At 26.3% G+C, this 22,345-nt stretch overlaps 3 protein-coding genes and 1 long non-coding RNA gene across 6 annotated transcripts; 3 read left to right on the top strand and 1 right to left on the bottom strand.

The window, feature by feature from the left end:
• The first annotated feature begins 4,791 nt into the window (after window positions 1–4,791).
• On the top strand, window positions 4,792–5,457 carry LOC123271768. Its single transcript, XR_006510951.1, has 3 exons — window positions 4,792–5,008; window positions 5,104–5,190; window positions 5,351–5,457. It is a non-coding gene; the product is annotated as an uncharacterized LOC123271768 (long non-coding RNA).
• Window positions 5,458–7,736: 2,279 nt separating this feature from the next.
• On the top strand, window positions 7,737–13,787 carry LOC123271765 (solute carrier family 25 member 40-like). The gene is made up of 7 exons (XM_044738172.1): window positions 7,737–7,893; window positions 8,014–8,236; window positions 8,737–8,900; window positions 8,983–9,280; window positions 12,491–12,687; window positions 12,759–12,840; window positions 13,449–13,787. Exons 2-7 carry the CDS (start codon window positions 8,119–8,121, stop codon window positions 13,676–13,678), a joined length of 1,089 nt encoding a protein of 362 aa, XP_044594107.1. The 5' UTR covers window positions 7,737–7,893; window positions 8,014–8,118; the 3' UTR covers window positions 13,679–13,787.
• A 991-nt stretch (window positions 13,788–14,778) lies between these two features.
• On the top strand, window positions 14,779–16,531 carry LOC123271764 (transcriptional adapter 3-B). The gene has a single exon (XM_044738171.1). It carries the CDS (start codon window positions 15,067–15,069, stop codon window positions 16,459–16,461), a length of 1,395 nt encoding a protein of 464 aa, XP_044594106.1. The 5' UTR covers window positions 14,779–15,066; the 3' UTR covers window positions 16,462–16,531.
• Window positions 16,532–18,683: 2,152 nt separating this feature from the next.
• LOC123271767 (ATP synthase lipid-binding protein, mitochondrial) lies at window positions 18,684–22,252 on the bottom strand. Of its 3 annotated transcripts, none has more exons than XM_044738176.1 (5): window positions 22,088–22,252; window positions 21,488–21,577; window positions 21,277–21,378; window positions 20,995–21,100; window positions 18,684–19,563 (listed from the first exon to the last, which is right to left on the bottom strand). In XM_044738176.1, the coding sequence occupies exons 1-5, from the start codon at window positions 22,235–22,237 to the stop codon at window positions 19,400–19,402; spliced, it is 612 nt and encodes a 203-aa protein (XP_044594111.1). In that variant the 5' UTR covers window positions 22,238–22,252; the 3' UTR covers window positions 18,684–19,399. The 3 variants fall into 3 exon arrangements, with proteins under 3 accessions (XP_044594111.1, XP_044594112.1, XP_044594113.1); XM_044738177.1 differs by having other exon boundaries at window positions 22,062–22,215; XM_044738178.1 differs by lacking the exon at window positions 22,088–22,252 and adding an exon at window positions 21,693–21,717.
• Between the last annotated feature and the right edge of the window lie 93 nt (window positions 22,253–22,345).

Here is a 22,345-nt window from a genome sequence, read left to right as displayed (position 1 = left end):
AAATGGTACTAGTACTAGATCACTATTTAATAATTCATTAACAACATAAAATTGATATTTACCTTATTTTATTGTATAAATTAAAAACTTTAAAATATTAACAACACGTTTATAAATTACTGGTACAAAATGACCGTTTTAAACATCAAATTAGGAATAAGCGTTTTTGTTGTTGGTAAACCTGTAAACCTTATTCGTGTTGTGAATCCGAAAGGATTGATCACAACGCTCTCTGTATATTCATATAGAATTACGTATAAAAAGATGGCTGCAATAAATGATAGCGGGAAAAACCCAGTGAGATTTAAAATATAAAGTAAAAGCCCCAATTATTGACGCTATAAGAGACAAAGTTATGATTTCATTTTTTTTAAGCAATCAAATATAAATATCGATGAATTTTGTTTGTGGTAATGTCTTCAGTAATGTTTTAACTAATCAATTCCTTTTTTTAAAATGATAATCAGTGATGTTTACTAATTAATTTTAAATAATTAAATATATGATCTGGATACACCAATTATTGACGGGTTAAAAAACTGATTGATCTAATTATTGACGTACCGTAACCCCAATTATTGACGCCCCTACTGCACATGCGTCGAATCATTTGGTTATATTGTTATTTATCAAAAACTTGATATAAAGTAATCAATATTATTAAAGTTAATTAATAATAATTTCTATGAATGAATAATTATTATGAAAAATATAAAAATTTATTTAAAAACTTATTTAACACTAAAACACGCCGAGTTATTTGACAGTTAAAAGCCTTGAATATAATCGCGTATATAACGTATTTTATACTTAAAAATAATAGTTTAAAAAAACTAAAAACACGCTTTTTATAGAAAACCAAACTAAAAAATAGAAAATAAATTTAAATTAAGAATAGTGTTAAAAATTTCAATAAATATAAATTAATAATAGTGTAAATAAAAAAAATGTATTTTATTTTAAAAAAAGCATGAGGTGCATGGTGTCAATAGTTATAAATATTTTATTGACAGATATGAGTAGAGTGATTATCATTTTGATAATATCTTAAAAAGCACCCCACGTTTGTTAAAATAAAATACATTTTTTTATTTACACTATTATTAATTTATATTTATTGAAATTCTTAACACTATTCTTAATTTAAATTTATTTTCTATTTTTTAGTTTGGTTTTTATAAAAAGCGTGTTTTTAGTTTTTAAACTATTATTTATTTTTACTTTTAGTTTGGTTTATTTATAAAAGCGTGATTTTTAGTTTTTTTAAACTATTATTTGTTGATTATCAAAAATATTCAGGCGCGCAAATTACCCACGGAGAGTTACATACTGACATACTGACATACTGACATACAAGTGAAGCTAATAAAAAATAATTATTTATAAATATTATAAATACGGGGAATCAGAGTTCGATTTCGGAGAGGGAGCCTGAGAAACGGCTACCAGAACCAAGGAAGGCCGCAGGCGCGCAGATTACCCACGGAGAGTTATTGACATACTGACAAACTGACAAACAAACAAACTGACATACAAGTGAAGCTAATATAAAGCGTGTAATACAGCGTGTAAAAAAAAGGCGTCATAGCGCTGTCGACTGGCTGTCAATATGGGATTCACCATAAAAATTATGAACTAGTTATTGACTCCCATTATTTAAATATCATAAAGCATACAATTAATTTCGATTATTTAATTTTATAAATATTTCATAGATTGTTAATTAAAAAAAAAAAATAGATCATATAATTACATGAAAAAATTAATTTAAACTCGGCAGTTAAAAAAAATGCTTTTCTAACCAAAGTTGTTAAGAAAATAGACAGACGCTCGTAAGCTGATTTGATGAACTGGTGCTAACTTTATTTTTTTTTAATAATTAATATTTAATATTTTGAACTGAATGTGATTTTTTTCAATTTTTTAATTAATTAGAATTTAATAAAAATTTGTTTGATCGTTATTCTTATTACAGATAATTTAATATATTTAAAAATAATTTAGGGTGTCAATATTTAGACCCCCGTCAATAATTGGGGCTTTTACCTTATGTATTTTATTTGTAATAGTATCAGTAAGAAAAATAAGAATCTTTAAAATATTGTAAACCTTTCTATTTTAAATTCTATTTTTAAGTATGGGAATTTTTCTATCATAAATTTTAGGGTATAGACGAATTTATAATTACCGGAAACTCCCAAGGAAAACTTATAAAAACTTTTAAGTGCCGTGCAGTTAGTCTAGACATTCTGAGAAAAAATTTCTTTGTTAAAATAAACTTACGCTTGTAATTGTAATGGTCACTTAGAATAAGATACCGAACGTTTTGGAATATTCTTTACGAAACTGGAGAAAACCCAGTGATCTTTATTTATTAATTTTTATTGTCATAATCTTTTAAGAAGCTTATTTTCCAAAACGTTCACTAAAAAAAAAGGGATTACTCGAGTACCCAGGGCTAGGTCATAAAAACCAGACATCCAGGCGGGCTGCAAATGACCTGGGAACATCGAGGATCATCGTGACGTCATTTCAACATGGTCCCATTTTGCCAACTCGAGAAGGGATGCTAGCCGAAGATGAGACCTGTAGAGGCGCGCGGAAGTACTGTCACTACCATCTGGGCCTCTCGCACTCCAAAGGTACGAACATCTCAACCAAGGGAGTCGAAAACCAAGGATTAAGAAGACACTTATCAAAAAGTAAGACTTTTGTACGTCACGCGAATATTTTCTTTTTTCGAAATTATTGTCGGTACTTTTTATTTTGTAACTTATTGAATAATAAATAATAGATTTGCGCGCAAGGCAAATCTAAATTAAACTAAAATAATCTGAGTGTTTTAAATTTATTATATATATATTATTTAATTTAACTTATTTGAATTTAAATCTACTCTACTGCCTTAATCTATTTACCGCGAGTTTGAAAGCCCTATCGCGTTCCAACGGGCGAATTAAAAGAACTCAATAAATTTACTATAGCCAATTAGGGGCTATACAACAATGGTGAAGCCAATTTATTCGTGATGTGATTAGTCGAATATATTATAAGCATGAAAATATATGTAAACTCTATATTCAGGCGCGCGCTTGCGTGCGCAAATTCAATTCTAGCATATAACTAAAAATAAGATTGTTAAATAACATATTTTTGTTAAACTTGCTTTAACATAATATTGCAATGAAATATATCGATGGTCTAATTAGCAATTTGTCTAACTCCTTATTTTTTTCGAGGGTGATTTTTTAACATTTTGATGTAATAAAATAGTCCAACTATAAATTATTTGAATGATTTAAACCAAAATATTATACCTGTATTAAATATTAATGACATTAAATGGTTTTTGAAAGTGATAATAAATTTTGAACTAATTGTTTTTTTCGTATAAATGGAAGATTCTCTAAAATGGAGTTAGACAATTTGCTAATTAGAACGTCTATATAAAAATTAAATTAACAATTCATATACTGTATCCAACTTATAAATAATTATTAATTAATGTTAAAAGAATAAGATTTTATAAAATAATATTATTAAATGATATCTATCTCTTATACTAACAATTAAACTATTTCATAGTTTTACTAGATGATAGATTGACAGAAATAGTAATAAGCTTAATCTAATTTGCAAAATACGAATATTAATGCATTATAATATTTTTATTTGATTTATTTATTTATTAATCTCGTTACAAAAAAAATTCTATAGAGGTGCGTATAGCACCTGTGCATAGAACGAGTACATATTAACAAAAATATATTTTATTATCAACAATCTCTTAATATATAAAATAGTAATATAGTAATACTTAATACAGTGCAAGCTAAAAGAAAATCAACCTAGCAAGCTAGTTATTTATATAAGTTTTATAAGTAATATTGTTGCAACACTTAAATTAATATCACGATTTTTAACTAATTATCTATTTTTATCCATTCTCTCAGTTTTTTGTTTATTAGTTTCTTCTTATCATTCAAAGTTTTCATCTCTTTTGGTAATTTATTTTAATATTTTAAAGCTACATAATAAGCACATTGTGTGTAAATTGTTTTACTTATTTTTGGTAGTGACAGTTGTTTATGTCTTGTACAAGTTATTTTATCATTATAGAGATTTATGTAATCTTGATAATAGAAAGATAACGCAGTGGTAATGAAAGTTTTTCTGATCCCAAGGAGAGTGTTGTTGATATTAGTTACGCACAATTTACTTAGTAATCTATTTTGTATATTTGAGATGATTTTAATTGACTTATCATATGCACCTCCCCAGGCAATAATACCATAATTTATTATGCTTTCGAGTAGCCCATGATATATTATTTTCATGGTTTGTAGATTTAATATTCCTGTCAGTTTGTAAAATACAAAAGTGAAATATTTGAGTTTTTTGAATAATTCCAGAGCATGGTTGTTCCATCTCATATGATTATCAAAGTGTATTCCAAGATATTTACAATGTTCAACTCTTTTCAATGACTTATAATTAATATGTACTTCAAACTCAGTTGGGTAACTATCTTTATAACTGCCGAAAGTTATAAATGTAGACTTATCTATATTGAGAGAGAGTTGATTCTCTCTAAGCCATAAATCAATTTTATGTAACCAACATGTTTTATGTAACATAAATCAATTTTATATATATAATTTATAAATAAATATATGTGAATATAATAGAAAATATTATATATTGGTGTGTAAAAATCATCTATATGTAGTAGAAATACGTGTACTTATATATTATGGAGGGTAGAGGTACAGCAGCACCATCTTAATTTAAAGCGTTTCAAGGGACACTTGTAACACAGAGTGTGCTCCTTACCTCTACCCTCCATACCTCCATAGTTTTTTTGGAGTTCAAAACACTTGTATTTATATATACTATGGAGGGTAGAGATCTCTACCCTCCATACCCCATAGCTTAGCCCAAGTTCGGTCTCCTGTGTATAGTCTCCATAAACCACAACTACGAGTGTTATCACACGTGCAAAACCGCGGTAAAATTAATTAATTTCATTTAAAAATTATAATTATTAATAATTGTTGGTGTTAAGTATATAAATTCCTATGTATCAAATTTTTTATTTTTAAGATACTGTAAGAGATGACTAACAAATTTGATTTTCTCAAGAACGCTAAATATGCAGAGACAAGCAGGAGATGATGGAGCCGTCTCTAGGTATTTTACTTTATGATTATAAATTTAAACTCTACTTTTTAATCCCTAATTAAAACAAAAAAATTATTAGAAATGAAATTTGAGTTTCTTTTCGAAGCTTTTAAATATTTTTAATTTCTTTAATTCTTTTTATCAGAAAGTTTTTTTTTTTTTTTCTCAGAAGTTCAGCAACTAAAATCTGCAAAAGGGTGCAATACTTGCTTCAACATGCAACAAATCAGGTGGGTGAATGAAAAATCGTTGGACGAGCACATAAAATTCATGAACGAGATCACTAATATTGAAATGGACGAAGAGAAATGGTTTGTTTAAATGAAGAGAGCTATGGCCACTGACCAATTCCGATTCAGCGAAGTAAATTTGCCATGGTGCGACGATACCATAAATTTAATTAATAGAATAAATTATTGTTCAAATATAATTTCATTTATAAAATCGTTTGTTCCAAAATCAATTAATAGTTGTGTTAATGTTATGAAATAAATTATGTAAATTAAAAAAACTAAGGTTATAGAGTAAATTATTTATTACTTTCCTTTAATTATAAGCCAATGGTATTGAATGGTCTTCCTAGAAGAGATTGACCGAAAAAAAAATTTTAGAAATTAACTTTCCGGACGGAACTTGACGGATTTTCGAGCCCGAGGACAACGGAAAAGTTTTCCCCACCGTCGTCCTCTATCAAGGCTCGCGCAAACTCAACAATGGTCGAAAATTTCTTTTCCGTATTGTGAAATAATAAATTTTTTTGCCCTCTGGCCGAAAAGTGGCAACTTTCGTCCCACTGCGCTAAACAAAGTTGCCGCTTTCCGCCTTCCTCGGACAAAAAAATAGTATACAGCCCTTGGGAAGTAAAAAAGAAAACCTTAGATCACATGTTTGTTGACTGAGGCTTTTCTTATGTTCCTTCCCAAGGGGTGTAATATACTAAAAGAATGTGAAAATAATTAATTTCCAACTTAAGATTGTGAAAAACATTTAAGAATTTAAACTTATGAATACATATTATAGTGAAGTTAGCTGACGGCTGTCAATTTTTAGAATTCTTACAAAATAATTATTTACACTAACAAAAATGCTTCCAAGAATTTCCACTAATAATTTTTATTAATTTTTACAAGTGTAATTTTGTATGATGATTAATTTAGCAGATATTAAATAATTTTTAGAATTTTTGTTAATAAATAAATTATGTAAAGAGAATGAGAAAAAAATATTGACATAAGTATGTAGAAATTTTTAAAAATTATAAATGCAATTTTTTTTTTAATAATTTTTTAACCCTTCAGGACATGGGCTATGAGATTTTTTCTCACGCAACAACATTTAACATAATGGATGTCGCTGCAGTGCAAGTGAGACACTAAAAAACACCCATGTCCTGAAGGGTTAAATGAAATTAAAGTTAGCCAGTTACTTGAAAATTTTTTTATTTTATTACAAACAAATTTATTCTGAAAAATTATTTTTAAAAAATGGTATTTTTCATTTTTTTCAAATTTCTACGTCAACTTTTTTTTTTTCATAATTTATGTGTTGGAAAAATTCTTAAAATTTAATAAATTACTAAATTTTACTTATTAATTGTTTTTTAACTTCATTCCCGCTAAAAAAATTGGAAATTTTCAAAAATCGGGAAGTTATTGTTTTTACCGCGTTTTTTGAAAATCGAATTTTCATGCCTATTGCTATATATTTTATTAGTTCAACTACGGCTCCCGTAGTGTTCAACTACTGCGGCTTGTCAGAATTGATTGTTCAACTACTACTCTTTTCATAGTCTGTCTTAAAAACGTTGTCAAAACATAAATATTGAATTATCTTTGTTATTTTGCGCTCCAATCAATTCAAAATTGTTTATATTTTCATGAAAATCACTAATTTGAACTATATAATAATTACATCTTTATTTATTAAAAGTAAGGTCAAATATGTTTTACTTTGAAACTAGTTCAACTACTAGGTACTTTAACTCAATAACTTCATCAATTTAAATTCAGAAAAAGTTCAATAATACGAAAATTTTTTAAACATTTGTTTTTTCTCAATAATTATATAAATGCAAAAAATATCAGAAGTGAACAGGTACTGGGGCTCTTACCTTACCTTTTAATTAATTTTTTTTAATAAAACTAAAAAATTGTCAGGCGTTTGCAGCCTTCACTGTAGAAAATTTTTTTAATGCAGAATGATAAAATTACTGGAGTACAAACAAACACCGTGTATTTTAGAAAGCCGAATTAGAAAAATTGATTTAAAAAAAATTTCAAGCCGGCAGATGTCTCCAATGAAAAAGCGGGTAAAATTTTAAACATTATCCTCAAGGAAGTGCTGCCGTCTGTCAATAAAATTCTGCACTAACCATCCAAATAAAACACTTCGGTACAGGAAAATTTTTTATAAACATTCCATCTGAGATAAAATTTAAATATCTATTTATACATACAGTATCAACTAAAAAGTACTCCACTGTCTTATTGAAAAAAAAATTAAATCAACAATTTACTGAATTATTATCTTTTGGCAATTTATAAGAAAATTATTCAATCAATACGGAATTTCTAATAAATTTATATATATATTGTAGATAAATACACCATGCAGACATGTAGATAATTAAATCATCTGCACTAACCATTATCTTCAAACGTATTGGTCACATTGCATGAAATTCCGCCATCGTTATTATTTTTTTATTTTTTGGTATGTATAAAACATTTTTATCACTTTCCAATATTATTTTTTATGTAATAAAAATCATAAACAATTATGATAATAATACTAAAATGTCTGTCAATAATTAATAGTATTTTATTTCTCAAGTTGTGACATTGATTCTTCAAGCCGGTGAAATAATAAAAATAGTGGATTGATCCATCGTTAAACAGTTTATAATTTTTATGTCATTTTGAAAAATAAATTGTTGAAATGGGTTTGTCAAAAGAAACTACAGCTACAATTGATTTTGATGATCCAAAATACCGGATTAAACCGTACCAGCAAATGATTGCATCATGTACTGGTGCACTTGTGACTTCAGTTTTTGGTAATTATTTTATATACGTTATTTATTTATTTATTTATTCATTCATTCATTTGAACACCAATCGACATTAAACAACAATTAGTATATTCTTTAAATTATAAGATGTAAATTATAAATTTAAAATGTGAAAATTAATTTAGCATATATTTAATAATTTAAAAAATATTATAGCAAATAAATTATGACAAAAAAAATTAGAAAAAAAATTGACATTTAGAAATTTAAAAAAAAAATGCAATTTTTTAAAAATAATTTTTTGGAAGAAATTTTTTTGATCAATAAAATTAAAAAATTGTTAAGTGACTGCTAATTTTATTGTCATATTTAAAATTTTGAAATATTGGCTCGAAAATTGCACAGAAATCAGATTATTTGGCGATGCCTCAAAAAAATTTTAAAAAATAAAAAATTAACAGTGTTATTAATAATATTGCAAAATATGTTTTTTGTTATTAAAAAAATTAAATGTCAACTAATTAAATTAAATAATTAAATAATAGTGACACCCTTGGATGTGGTTAAAACTCGATTACAAGCTCAACAAAAAGCAATGTTATCAAATAAATGTTTCGTATATTGTAATGGATTAATGGACCATCTTTGCCCGTGTAATGGAAAACTACCGACTTGGATGAGAGAAAATGGAAAATTTACTGGAACAGTTGTAAGTTGATTATTAAGTTGTTTAATTTAATAAAATTCATTAAATTAGTTCTACTTTTTTGTTTGTTGTTTTTAATTGATAGGACGCACTTGTAAAAATATCTAAAAGAGAAGGATTTTTTTCACTTTGGAGTGGCCTCAGCCCAACCCTCGTTCTCGCTGTACCTGCTACTGTTGTATATTTTGTATCTTATGAACAACTACGATTGAATCTCAAGGATTACTATAACAGAAATTCTAACAAACATCGTATACATCAAACACAACCGTTTTGGATACCAATTGTCGCGGGAGCTACCGCGCGAATATGGGCTGCTACATTGGTTAGTCCCTTGGAGCTTATAAGAACTAAAATGCAGTCCCAAAAATTGAGTTATAGAGGTATTTTTTTAAATTTTATATTTTTAATATTTAAAGAATTTAATATCTCATTAAGACTTGAAATAATTTTTAAATTTTAATTATCTATATTATTAAGAGAATAAGAAAAATTTTTTCTCCAGGATAGTCTTATGACAAAATTGTTTTTTTTAGTGAAATTAAGTGTCATTGCAAAGGTCTTGACTTGAATTTTGTGCCTTTTCAAGGTTTTATATCATTTTCACCGATAGTCAATTTATGATGATAAGTATTTAGGCTGCATTCGAAAATGCTCTATCTTTAGATACATGAATAAGAAATGACCTTGCAACTTGTCAATTATTGACATTTTTAAAAATGTAGACTCCCCCTGACATTACACTCATCGAGACCTTTCATTTGAGTACTCACATCAATTTTTCATATATTTTATTTATTTATGTATATGTATATATGAAAAATATGTCAAAATGCATGTGGGTACTCAAATGAAAGCTCTTGATGAGTGTAACATCGGGATGAGCTTATATCTTTATGAATGTCAATAATTAAGAAATGACATTGTATTTTGTCTACTGATGATATTTTCAACGATATAAGCTCGCCTCGACATTATACTCATCGAGACCTTTCATTTGAGTATCCGCATCAATTTTTCATACATTTATATACAGTAGCGCTCAAAATTATTATGACAAATATATTTAATGGTTTAATTAAAAATAAATATGAAACACAATAATCATTTATTTATTTTTTTAACAGCTTTTGAATAATCTACCGAATAATGTCAAAGTGGTCCTTGTTCGTAACAAAAGAAAGTTTAATTTTTAAAATATTAGGAAAATGGTGGCACCAAAGTATTTTGAAATTGTTGAAAAAAACTAACCCATAATGTTGTCAAAATACTTTTGAGCGCCACTGTATATTATATATATGTATATATGAAAAATATATCAAAATGCATGTGGGTACTCAAATGAAAGCTCTTGATGAGTGTAACATCGGGATGACCTTATATCTTTACAATAGTCAATAGTTAAGGAAGTACAGTGCAATTTATATTAATAAAAATCATTATTTAATAAAGCAAAATTTTATTTGTTTATAGTTCACAAGTCACGGCAGTCACATAATGACTGCAAAGTTGCTTGTTGTTAGCAAAATAAGTAGAAATAATAATCGAATAAAAAGTTTTATCCATGGTATTCAAATTTGAATAGAAGCCAAACTGTCGGATTTTTTTTTTAAGTACCAGTAAACGTTCTTCAAATTATTTTTCATTAATTATCTTTTTTTTATTGAAAATTTTTATTTAATAGAGTTTCTATGAATTTAAATTCAAGTATTGTAATCAACAATAGTGTATATTTTTTTTACAAATAATATTGACACGCACCAAATCAACTATTGTAGCAACGAAGTGTAAAAATGCCATGCCAACAGGTTATTTATATTTAATTGTTTAATTGATAACGACACTGAATTTAGCAGACATCTAAGAATTTTCTTAGATTTTTATAACAATTAAATGACAAAGAAAAAAATTGAGTGAAAAAATTCCACATGTAGAAATTTTTTAAAATTATAAGTGAATTTTTAAAAATATTTTTTTTATAATAATTGATTTGTTATAAAAATTTCAAAAATTGTTAGATGTCTACTAATTTCAGTATTATAATTAATTACTAGCAACCTACAGTCACTATTACTGCCAAGATTTACAAATTATGAATAAGTGAACGTTTGTTTAGTGATTTTCTGATATAATCATAGCTTGGGTACTTTTTAAATTAGTTTTAAAAATAATAGTGCTATCACAGGATCAATTACAAATAATTTAATGAAAAAATGTGACGGAAAAAAATCATAGAACGGAAAAAATTCATAAAAATTCAATCTCAAGAAATTTTTACATATGAAAGAGATACTTTTACTTGTAAATTTTAAATCACACAATTAAGACATTCATCAAACGAAAATTTTAATAAGTATATTAAAAATTATATTTTGTTACTGAAATGAAACAATAGAAAAATTTTTTTTGAATAAATTGTCATAATAGTGAAGATAAGTTGTTTTATTGTTAGGTCCATTAATTACTTAGTTATCAACAATAAAATATGTTTGTAAGAAACATTCTGTCTACTTGTATCTCCGATTATGAATAAGAAAACTTAGGCTTAATGATTTTTTCATATTTATAATCACACTATACAAGGCTTGGGCACTTTTTAAAAAATAAAAAAAATAATAATGATATCACAGAATAAATAACAAATAATTTAATGGACAAATGTGATGGAAAAAATTCATAGAACCAAAAAATTATTCAAAACTCCTCCAAAAACTTGACATAAAAAATTGATTACTAAAAAATATATAAAACCAGAAGCCACTAATTCTTATCAAGACCTTTCTGATGATACCAAATTAAACTATAACAATTCCTTTAAAAATAATAATATACTCGTCGCAAAATTTTCCTTACTCTCAATTATTTAAATCATACAATACTATCGCTGAAAAAATATCAAAACCAATTTACGATAAAAATATACCCGGTACAAAATTTTTCTTAGTCTCTTAATTTTATAAATTAATTTTTGACCTATAATCACATTTACATGTACAAAACAAAATAAATAATCAAATGACGTTCATTCCAAAATTCGAATCTATTTATAATTACTTAAAAAATTTATCATAGTTAATTAACTATTGCTGAAAAACATGTGAAACATTGAAAAGTCACAAATTTATATCAAAACCTTTCCAATGATACTAAATTTAATTTACAAATCTTCCAGAGACAAAATTTTCCTTATTCTTTCAACTATATAGATAATATTTATACTAAAATTGAGAGACATCTGATTATTTTTAAAAATTTTTTAACAAATAAATTATAGCAAGAAAATTGTATTTAGAAAATTTTATCTTTAGAAGCTCTAAAAAATTCCAAATTCAATTTTTTAAAAATAATTTTCTAGACTTAGTTTATTATTCAAGAAAAATCAAAAAATTGTTAAGTGTTTGCTAATTTCAATAACATAAATAATAATAAAAAAAAAAAATTATCAATAAAATTTTTTAAGGATATTTTTTATGAGACTGAAGTTTCCACATATGAAAATTAAAAAAGTTGTTAGTGAAAATTTATAGAATCATTTTTTTATTTTTATTCTGTTAATTATATAGAAGATTAATTACTTGAATGAATGTCAACAGAAATTGGCGAAGGATTAAAGACTGTTGTAAAATACGGTGGAATATCAGGATTATGGATGGGTTTAAGCTCAACTTTATTCCGGGATGTGCCATTTAGTGCTATTTACTGGTGTGGCTATGAAGCTATTAAGAAACTACTTCCTCCTGAACAACATACATTTTCTTTCAACTTTACATCTGGTGCACTTGCTGGTTCAGTAAGTATAATATTTACCTAAAATTTTTCATATAACAAAGGAGAAAATTTATATAATCTTATATTTTACAGATTGCTGCATTTTTAACGATACCTTTTGATGTAGTTAAAACGCACCAGCAAATAGAAATGGGTGAAAAAAGAATTTATACTGGTAATTATAAATTTTAATTAAAATTAATTCATTTTTTACATTGATACTTGAGAAATATTAGAACTCATCAATTGATTAAGTTATTTTTTTGAATAATTATGAAGTTAATTTTTAGAAGATTCATAAGTAGAATTTAGAATATTTATATAAAAAAAAAATTATGCAAAATTTATGATTATTCACTTAATAATAGTTTAGTTGTTCCGGCAAACAAGGCTATCAGTTAAACAATGAAAAGTATGACATTTTCTAAACCATACACTTGATATTTAAGGTAGTTGTCGTGGTTAAGGCATACCGTCAAAAAATTCTAAATGTCATTAGCTCAAAACAACACATAGATTCTAAATCTTCGATTTTCTTAGCGGGAAGTTAAAAATTTTATTGATTTTGGATGAAAATTCACAAATTATTTTTTTTTTTTTCTAATCAAAGACTTTTTTTCAACAAAAAAGTTACAGTGATATAAATTCGTATTTCTTCAGCTGAAAAATAAAATTGTTAACAAATAAATTTTTTATCACAAATTTTTTTCGAAAAAAAATTTTTTCTCTCACTATAAATCATTGTTACTTACAAAGTAAAAAATTTATTTATTTATTTTTCAGAAAAACCTGGAAAAAACAATAGCAGTAGTTTTACAAATATTGTAAAAAGAATTTACCAGCAAAATGGAATTCAAGGCCTTTTTACCGGACTAACGCCTAGAATAATAAAAGTAGCACCAGCTTGTGCCATTATGATTGCAAGCTTCGAACACGGAAAACGTTTCTTTTTGCAATATAATCGTGCTTTAGCTTATCAACAAGAACATCATCACCCCCAAAAACATCGTTGAAGTAATTTTTATCGACCCTAAATGATTATTTAAGTATGTAGAGTATATTTGGTGTTTATAATTTGTGTATAAAAATAATATAATAAATATTTCTTATTCTATTGGTAAATTTTTAGCTTATTTCAAATTATCCATGATATTGAAGTTAGCTATCACTTCAAAATTTTTCAATTTTATTTAACAAAAAAATTTGTTCCGAAAAAATTATTTTTAAAAAAATGCATTTTTAATTTTTTTAAATTTCTACATGTCAATTTTTTTTTCTAATTTTTTTACCATAATTTATTTGGTATAAAATTCTTTAATTAAATATATGCTAAGTTAATTTTCATAAATTTGTTCCGAAAAATTATTTTTAGAAAATTGCATTTTTAATTTATTAAAATTTCTACGGCAATTATTTTTAGAAAATTGCATTTTTAATTTATTAAAATTTCTACGGCAATTTTTTTACTCATTTTTTTTTTTTTGACAATTTATTCATTAAAAAAATTTAAAAAATGATCAAATATCATGACTTTAAAGTTACATAGCAGTCACTAAACAATTTTTTAATTTTAGTTAAAAAAATCTTCCAAAAAAATAATTTTTTAAAAAATGCATTTTTAATTTTTTAAAATTTTTACAAGTCAATTTTTTTTTCTAATTTTTTTACCATAATTTATTTGTTATAAAATTCTTTAATTAAATATATGCTAAGTTAATTTTCATAAATTTGTTCCGAAAAATTATTTTTAGAAAATTGCATTTTTAATTTATTAAAATTTCTACGGCAATTTTTTTACTCATTTTTTTTTTTTGACAATATATTCATTTAAAAAATTTTAAAAATGATCAAATATCATGACTTTAAAGTTACATAGCAGTCACTAAACAATTTTTTAATTTTAGTCAAAAAAATCTTCCAAAAAAATAATTAAAAAAAAATTGCATTTTTTATTTTTTAAAATTTCTACATGTCAATTTTTATTGCCATAATTTCTTTGTTAAAAAAATTCTAAAAATGATCCAATATCTAATAAATTAATTTTGATTCAAATATCTGCAAAATTAATTTTCTTAATTTTCCCGCTTAGTTTGTGTTTTCAAAATGGCGGATCGTAATTAACAGCATCTAGCAGATTGCTTGTTGTTGTTCTTAAAAAGTCATTTTACAATCAATAAATAAATTTATAAATACTAAATTCTTAAATAATTAGTTAAATTATTTAATGACAATTAAAATAAGTGATTTATTTTATATTTTTTAAAAACTATTTAATAAAAAATCATGACACATTGATTCTAACCTAAAATAAAGTGATACATCTGTTACAATAAAAATTTAACAAATAATGTTGAACAATTAGGATAAAATAAATAAATTAAAAAATCTGTCAGTTTTTTAGATGAAAAATTTGAAGTTAATCATGTCTGGGAAAGGTAAATTAAATTTAAAAAAGACACCTGTCAAAGTTCGTGAAAATAAATCCCAAGCGCCAGTCCAAGCAGCAGAAACAAGTTCTGACGGGATTGAAATGTCATTTGCGCTGTCTGTAATAAAAATATCTGAGAATAGTAAATTATTACCTCGTTACTCAAGTATTCTTCAGCGCACAAATGAAGACAGTGTTGGAATGGAAGATTTGGATACTCTCCAGCTAGAATTGGAGACTCTGTTGTCATCAGTGGTGGTGCGGAGTCGCTTATTGCAAGAAGAAATAACATGTTTGACGTCCGCCGAAGAAAGACGGGACAAACGGTCCAAGAGCGGCAAAGGTTTGTCTTTTGAAAAAAAAATACGCGATGAAAAATTGCGTATTAAAGACATGTACTTCAAAGGACAGTCTCCTTTGTCAACAAAATTGCTGAAAGCTAAGGCACTAGTAGCAGGTAACTCAACAAATCAAATTGTACCTAATCCGCATGAAATAGTTAGAGTTGAAGGATCTAAAACAGATGTTCCAAAATTATTGCTGCCTAAAAATGACACGACGAATAAATTTTGGGCGTCTGTTGATTCTTACTGTGCTGATATTATGCCAGATGACATAAAGCTCCTGGAAGAACTGATAGCGACTCACTCAGATCTTGGAGAGTTCAAAAAAATTCCCCCGCTAGGAAGACACTACAGTTACACCTGGGCGCACAATGACCTGCTGCAGGAAGAAGAAGCGAGCAATGTAAATCGTGATAAGAAAAAAAACCGGTCAGATGTCTCTACGTTGATGTCGAAGGTCGACAAAAAAGCGACTAGCATTGCTGGTCCGCTGACCCAACGATTAGTCTCAGCGCTGATGGAAGAAAATGTTTATACTCCTAATAGTGACAGCAAGGTGTTTAGAGAAGGTGATCCTCCGGTGCTACGAGATCTCTCTATTCAAAATTCAATGAACCTGGAGATGCGCATGCACAAGGAACTCGTGGAGCAAGGGATCCTCGAACCGGATTCGCACAGGAAGAATAATGAAGATGATGAAATTCTCGCGGAGATTAAACGCTGTCAGCAGGATCTTTTGACCTTATCTAGTCACAATGTGGTTCAGTTGAAACGACTGTTGAGTCTTGCTCAAGAAGAGAGTAAGCGGCAAGCGCTTAAACGGAAAATCAGTGCTATTGATAATGAAGTTGTGGAGCATTATAATAAATTAATCATGTCCAAGCAACGCAAGGTTCCTTTGACTAAAAAAGAACAGGAAAAAGCTTGGGCTAGTCTCAGGGAACGAGAAGGATTGCTTCAGCAACTTAATGTTTTACCCTCCAATAATGTTGGAGAATCTGTAACTAGTAATGTTGGAACGTAATTTATTTTGGTGTATTTTATTATGTGTATAATTGTAAGTTTAATTGAATAAAATCATGATTGTAATTGTATTTTTATTTTTTTTATTTTTCTCCAATCAAAAAATTTTTTCAACAAAAATGTTACTGTGAGAAAAATTTTTATTCCTGAAGCTAAAAAATAAAATTGTTTAAAATTTTGATGAAAATTTTTTTATCATAAAAATTCAAAAATTAATTTTTTTAACTAATTTCTAATTAAAAATAATAATATTATTGAAATAACTAAAATTTATTATAAAAAAAAAACATTTTAATTATTTTGGAGTTAAAAAGCAATAAATGTTTTAAGAAGATAAAGAAGCTTTATTTATTATTTTAAACCTAATTAACGTGTGATTTCAAAATAATTAATATTTTAGTTTATTTTTTTAATTTACTGAGATCAGTAGACATCTGACAATTTTCTAAATTTTAATTATTTTTAAAAAATTTACACTTTTTATTTTTTTTATGAAAATTAAAGAAAGGTAAAAAACCTGTTATTGACACTGCAAATTACTGCAAAATAAATTGACTTGTAGAAATTTTAAAAAATAAAAATTAAATTTTTATTTAATAAAATTGAAATATTGTCAAGTGACTGCCTACTTTAATTACATTCTTTTTTTTAATCTCTAAATGTGAAATTTTTTTATAGTTTAATTGCTATAGAAATCCAAAAAACTGACAGATATTTGTTAATTTCAGTATCATTTTTTAATTAAAAAATTTTATAATAAAAAAAATTTTTATAATTTGTCTATATTTTGAAACAATTTTACTAAAAAAAAGTGTTTACTTTTAAATTAAAATTTCTAGGATTTGTCTTTGCAATTCATAAACTTTTACAAAAGAATAAAAGCTAATTTTAAAATTGTATTTTTTAATTACAATCAGTAAGTCATTGAAAATAAAATGAGAGAAAAAATTTGCTTGCAAAAAATGGACAATGTAATAAAAAATTAATTTGATCAAAATTTTAAACAAATTTTATTTTTTAGTACGATAAAAATTTTTGTCACAGTAACTTTCTTGTTGAAAAAAAGTTTTTTTGATTAGAAAAAAAAAAATAATTTGCGAATTTTCATCTAAAATTATTTTTTCCAAGCCTAAAAAAATGTTTTTCAACAAAAAATTTACTGCGAGAAAAATTTTTATTTTTTTAGCTAATAATAAAATTATTTAAAATATTCAACAAATTAATTTCTCATTTTTTTCAAAAGAAATTTTTTCTCAGTGTATAAATACTCATATTCTATGTAATAAATTAAAAAATAGTTAGAATATTGATTCCTTATTTTATAAATTTATTTTTGTTACAATTACTTTAAAAGAAATAAAACTACTTAGAGAATTATTACCATTGATTTTAAAATTAATTCCAGTAAAATTGAAGAAATTTTAATTTCCATAATTAAAATTAACAACCTTGCAGTCACTATGTGACTGCTGTGACTTGTGAACTATAAGTAAATAAAATTTTGTTTCATTGAATAATGACTTTTGTTGAATTGGACTGTACTTTCTTAAATATTGACGTTTTTAAAGATATAAGCTCCTCCCGATGTTATACTCATCAAAAGCTTTCATTTGAATACCCACATGCATTTTGACATATTGTTCATATATGCATATAGATATAATATATATAAATATATAAAAAATTGATGTGGGTACTCAAATGAAAGGTCTCGATGAGTGCAATGTCGAGGAGAGCTTATATCGTTGAAAATATCATCAGTAGACAAAATACAATGTCATTTCTTAATTATTGACATTTTTAAAGATATAAGTTCATCTCGATGTTACACTCATCAAGAGCTTTCATTTGACTACCCACATGCATTTTGACATATTTTTCATATATACATATATATAAATATATGAAAAATTGATGTGGGTACTCCAATGAAAGGTCTCGATGAGTGTAATGTCGGAGTGAGCTTATATCTTCAAAAATGTCAATAATTCACATGATACAAGGTAATTTCTTAATTATGTATCTAGAGATAGAGCATTTTCGAATGCAGCCTGAATACTTAACATCATAAATTGACTATTGGTAAGAATGAAATAAAACAAATTGCCACATTTTTTTTGTTAACTTTGAATAAATATAAATAAATAAATATTGTTTTATTAAAAAAAAATAAATGGAAAGGTAAGGAGTAATTTTAAAAATTATTAATAAGTAATAAATTAATTAATATTTTTCGTACGACTGGATGTTTATTTCGATATTACTGTACATATTCCTCGCAGAGTTACCGCAAAAACGTGCGTACGCGACGGTTTAACAATGATGAATCGTTTCAAAATTAACAAATGAGTTTAACTTTATTTTCCAATTGATTAATAGTAATTAACAATAAAACCGTACAGCGCAAAAAGAAACATTGCAATTAAATATAATAATTATAATTGATTATTGAGCGCGTACGTGCTTTGCATTGTGAACTATATGCAAAATTATGTAAGATTTATCTTGAAAATTTCTTTTTTTTAATAAACCTTCTAAACGTTTAATAATTATTGTTAAATATTATTACACTGCAATTGAATTACTTTATAACAATGTGAGTTATGCTACATGAATTGGTAGGCCATGAAATAATTACGAGCCACTGGATGGAATTAGACGGCTCTTACTGATATAATTTTAAGATGTTGTAAAATTAATCAGCAGCCCCGTTTTTATTTATCAAATTTTTATTTCAATAATTAATATTTAATATTAATAAATCATTTGTTGAACCGTCGCGCTCCAACCAGTACTACCAAGAGTCATTGGCTTTAATAATTTCATGGACCCCCTTGGAACCATAGACAGCCGTCGTCGAACTATTGTTTCAAGCCAGATGACGGTGTCTTGGCAGTGACGCACTAAAACTATCGGTAATTCATATGGAGGATAACGTCTTAGAAGGCGAACAACAGCAAGAAAGCCATCATAAGACAGAAGAGACCCATAGCCTCGGACAAGGCGAAACCCAAGATGGCATATGAGAACAGTTGCTGTTTAAGAGATGGATTTCTGGCGTAACCGATGATTAATGAACCGAATACTGATCCGATTCCAGCACCTAAAAAAAAAATTTTAATAATTAGTATAATTATTAATTAATATTCAATTAATTTAATTAATTTAAGGATAATTTTACTCATGGATGAAGGATAATTTGTAAGGATAAATTAAAATGCAAAAAGTAAAAGGAAAGCAATCATCAAACAAAAAAGACCCATTGCTTCGGATAAAGCAAATCCAAGGATTGCATAGGAAAATACTTGTTGTTTTAGGGTAGGATTTCGTGCATAGCCAATTATCAATGATCCAAATACTAGCCCAATGCCAATGCCTGCAAGATAAGTGCAAGTTAACGTGATAGGAGCGGTAATTGGAAAAAATAGATCCGGAAAAAATTTAAAAGTTATGAAAAATTAATATTATTTCATTAAAATTATTCATGATACATATATCCTTGTCTTATTAATACTCAAATTTTTCATCGCCCGATGAAATAAAAAATAGTCCACAAAAAATTGAGTCTTTATTTCCCACTAAGAATTAAAGTATTAAAATTATTATTAAATAAAAATTATAAAAATAATAATAATAATTTAATAAATCTATAATTTTTATTTTATAATAATTTTAATGACATAAATTTTAGAATTAAAAAATTTATATTTTATAATTTAAGGAATATACTAGTTGTTGTATAATGCCGATTGGCATTCAAATGAATAAATAAAAAATAAATAAATAAATAAATATGAATTTTTCAGAACTTTGAAATTTTTTCATATATCCATATTTGAAATAGTTTTATTGACGTCACACCCACAATTTTCCTGAAAAACAAGCACCCCAGAATGACCGCTCCATTTTTTGTTACAAAAAAAAAAAAAATAAATAAATAAATATTATTATTATAATTTTTAATTTATAATAATTGTAAGAAATAATATGAACTTTTCGTAACTTAAAAATTTTTTTCCGGGTGTATTTTTTTCGGAAATAATAGGAGTTGAGATAATTATTTACAAGTCGATCCATCATTTTTTTTTTAATTTTTATAAATTTTTTTTTTTGAAAAATACAAAAAAAAATGAACAATTAAAAAAAAAACTGATTACCTTAATTTTAATAAATTTATAAATTTTTTAGAAAATTGTGATATTCAATTTTTTTTTTTAATTGTTCATTTATTCAAGATAAAAATTATATCCAAAAACATAAATCAAAATTTTTTCCAACTTTTAAAGGCAAAAAAGCTATCGAAATCTTTTTTTTTTCTTTCTCGATATTTTATATCATAAATTCACCGTAAAAACAAGCAGAATAGAAATAATTAACAAATGTTCATTTTTCACCTAGATATGGCCAAAAATAGGGTTGACCCTACTTGTAAATAATTACGAACCGAAATAAAATTTGTATATTATGTAATTGTTGCATAAGAGAATATATATTAATTGGGATTTTTATTTTTTAATTAAATTATATTATTTACCAGATCCAGCGACTCCGACAGTGGCAGCGCCAGCGCCAATGAATTTGGCAGCTGAATCGATGTCACGGCTTACCGCGGAGGTTTGGAAGCTACGGATGACTGGGCTCTGAAATAATATTTAAATTAATATTAATTACAATTAACGATTAAGTTATATTAAGTCAAGTTATGTCAAGTAGTTTAATTTTTAATTGATAAACTATAAAATCAATAACATAACCAAAGAGCGTAAGGTTATATAACTTCTCATTATGCAATTGTTAAATTTATAAAGCGACTTACTAAACAGGCTGGAGTTTGGCTTTGACTTTCTGCGAAAGATTGACTTTGGCTGATTACTCCACTGGTGAGAGGACGTACGTAGTTTTTGCTACTGGCAACTAACTGTAAAAAATAAAATAGAATAATAAAATTTTTTTTCATTTTCTAGAGTTATGTAACCAAGACAATGTGGAGGTTACTTTTGATAGAATTTTTTTTAAGTAATACTTACAGCCGATCTGGCAACTGGGGCAATGAATCGGGTGCAGGCAAACATTTTGACGTTGTTTATTTTAGTTGGATGTCTTCTTGACTGAAATGCCTGAAATTAAATAAAAAAAAAAAAAATAATTAATTGAGAAAAAAAATGCCCGGCTACCAATGGGACGAGGCACGGCGTAATTTTAATTTTTGGTGAACTGAATAGTAAAACTTACTGAGATTTTAAGAACTTATTGATTACGTAACAGAATTGAAAAAATTACGGGAGAATTAAAGTTTTGGTGACAGAATTAAAAAAATATTGAGGATAAAAAAAAGAAATTTATAAATTTTATGTTAAAATAGAATAAATTAATACGTAAGTAAATCCAACATGCGAGTTGTCGGCACACTATAAAATGGCCGATTTCCGTTTAGATCTATTCTGTAAATCTACACTCAATAAATAATTAACTCAGTAACATAAACTACCACAAAACACGTACGGATAAATAATAATAAATAATTACAATAAATCCACTGACATTAATTTATTAATAATACTATCATTAAATAATTGTTTAAACTTGATATGTATTACTCACTTGCTAGTCGACAGGCGGTGACTTACCAAAGAGCAGTGTCGAGGAACAGGAAAGGTAACCCGGCTTTTGGAATGTTGAACTGGTGAAGAGACGAACCACGAGTGGAGTTTACTGCCGCCTATCAAGAGTCCACTACCCAACGGAATATCACGATTTCCGTCTTGTCTCACATTCATCACTTACCACACCCTGGGTCATTTTATCGACCAACCGAACGAGCACGAGTTTTACCGAAGATTACACGAGTTCTCACGAATACCTTCGGTTGTTTTTCATAGTCAACT

The sequence above is a fragment of the Cotesia glomerata genome, linkage group LG9 (assembly GCF_020080835.1).
Source record: "Cotesia glomerata isolate CgM1 linkage group LG9, MPM_Cglom_v2.3, whole genome shotgun sequence".
NCBI lineage: Eukaryota > Metazoa > Arthropoda > Insecta > Hymenoptera > Braconidae > Cotesia > Cotesia glomerata.
The sequence above is the reverse complement of the archived record's forward strand: the minus strand, read 5'-3'. Positions and strand labels throughout refer to the sequence as shown.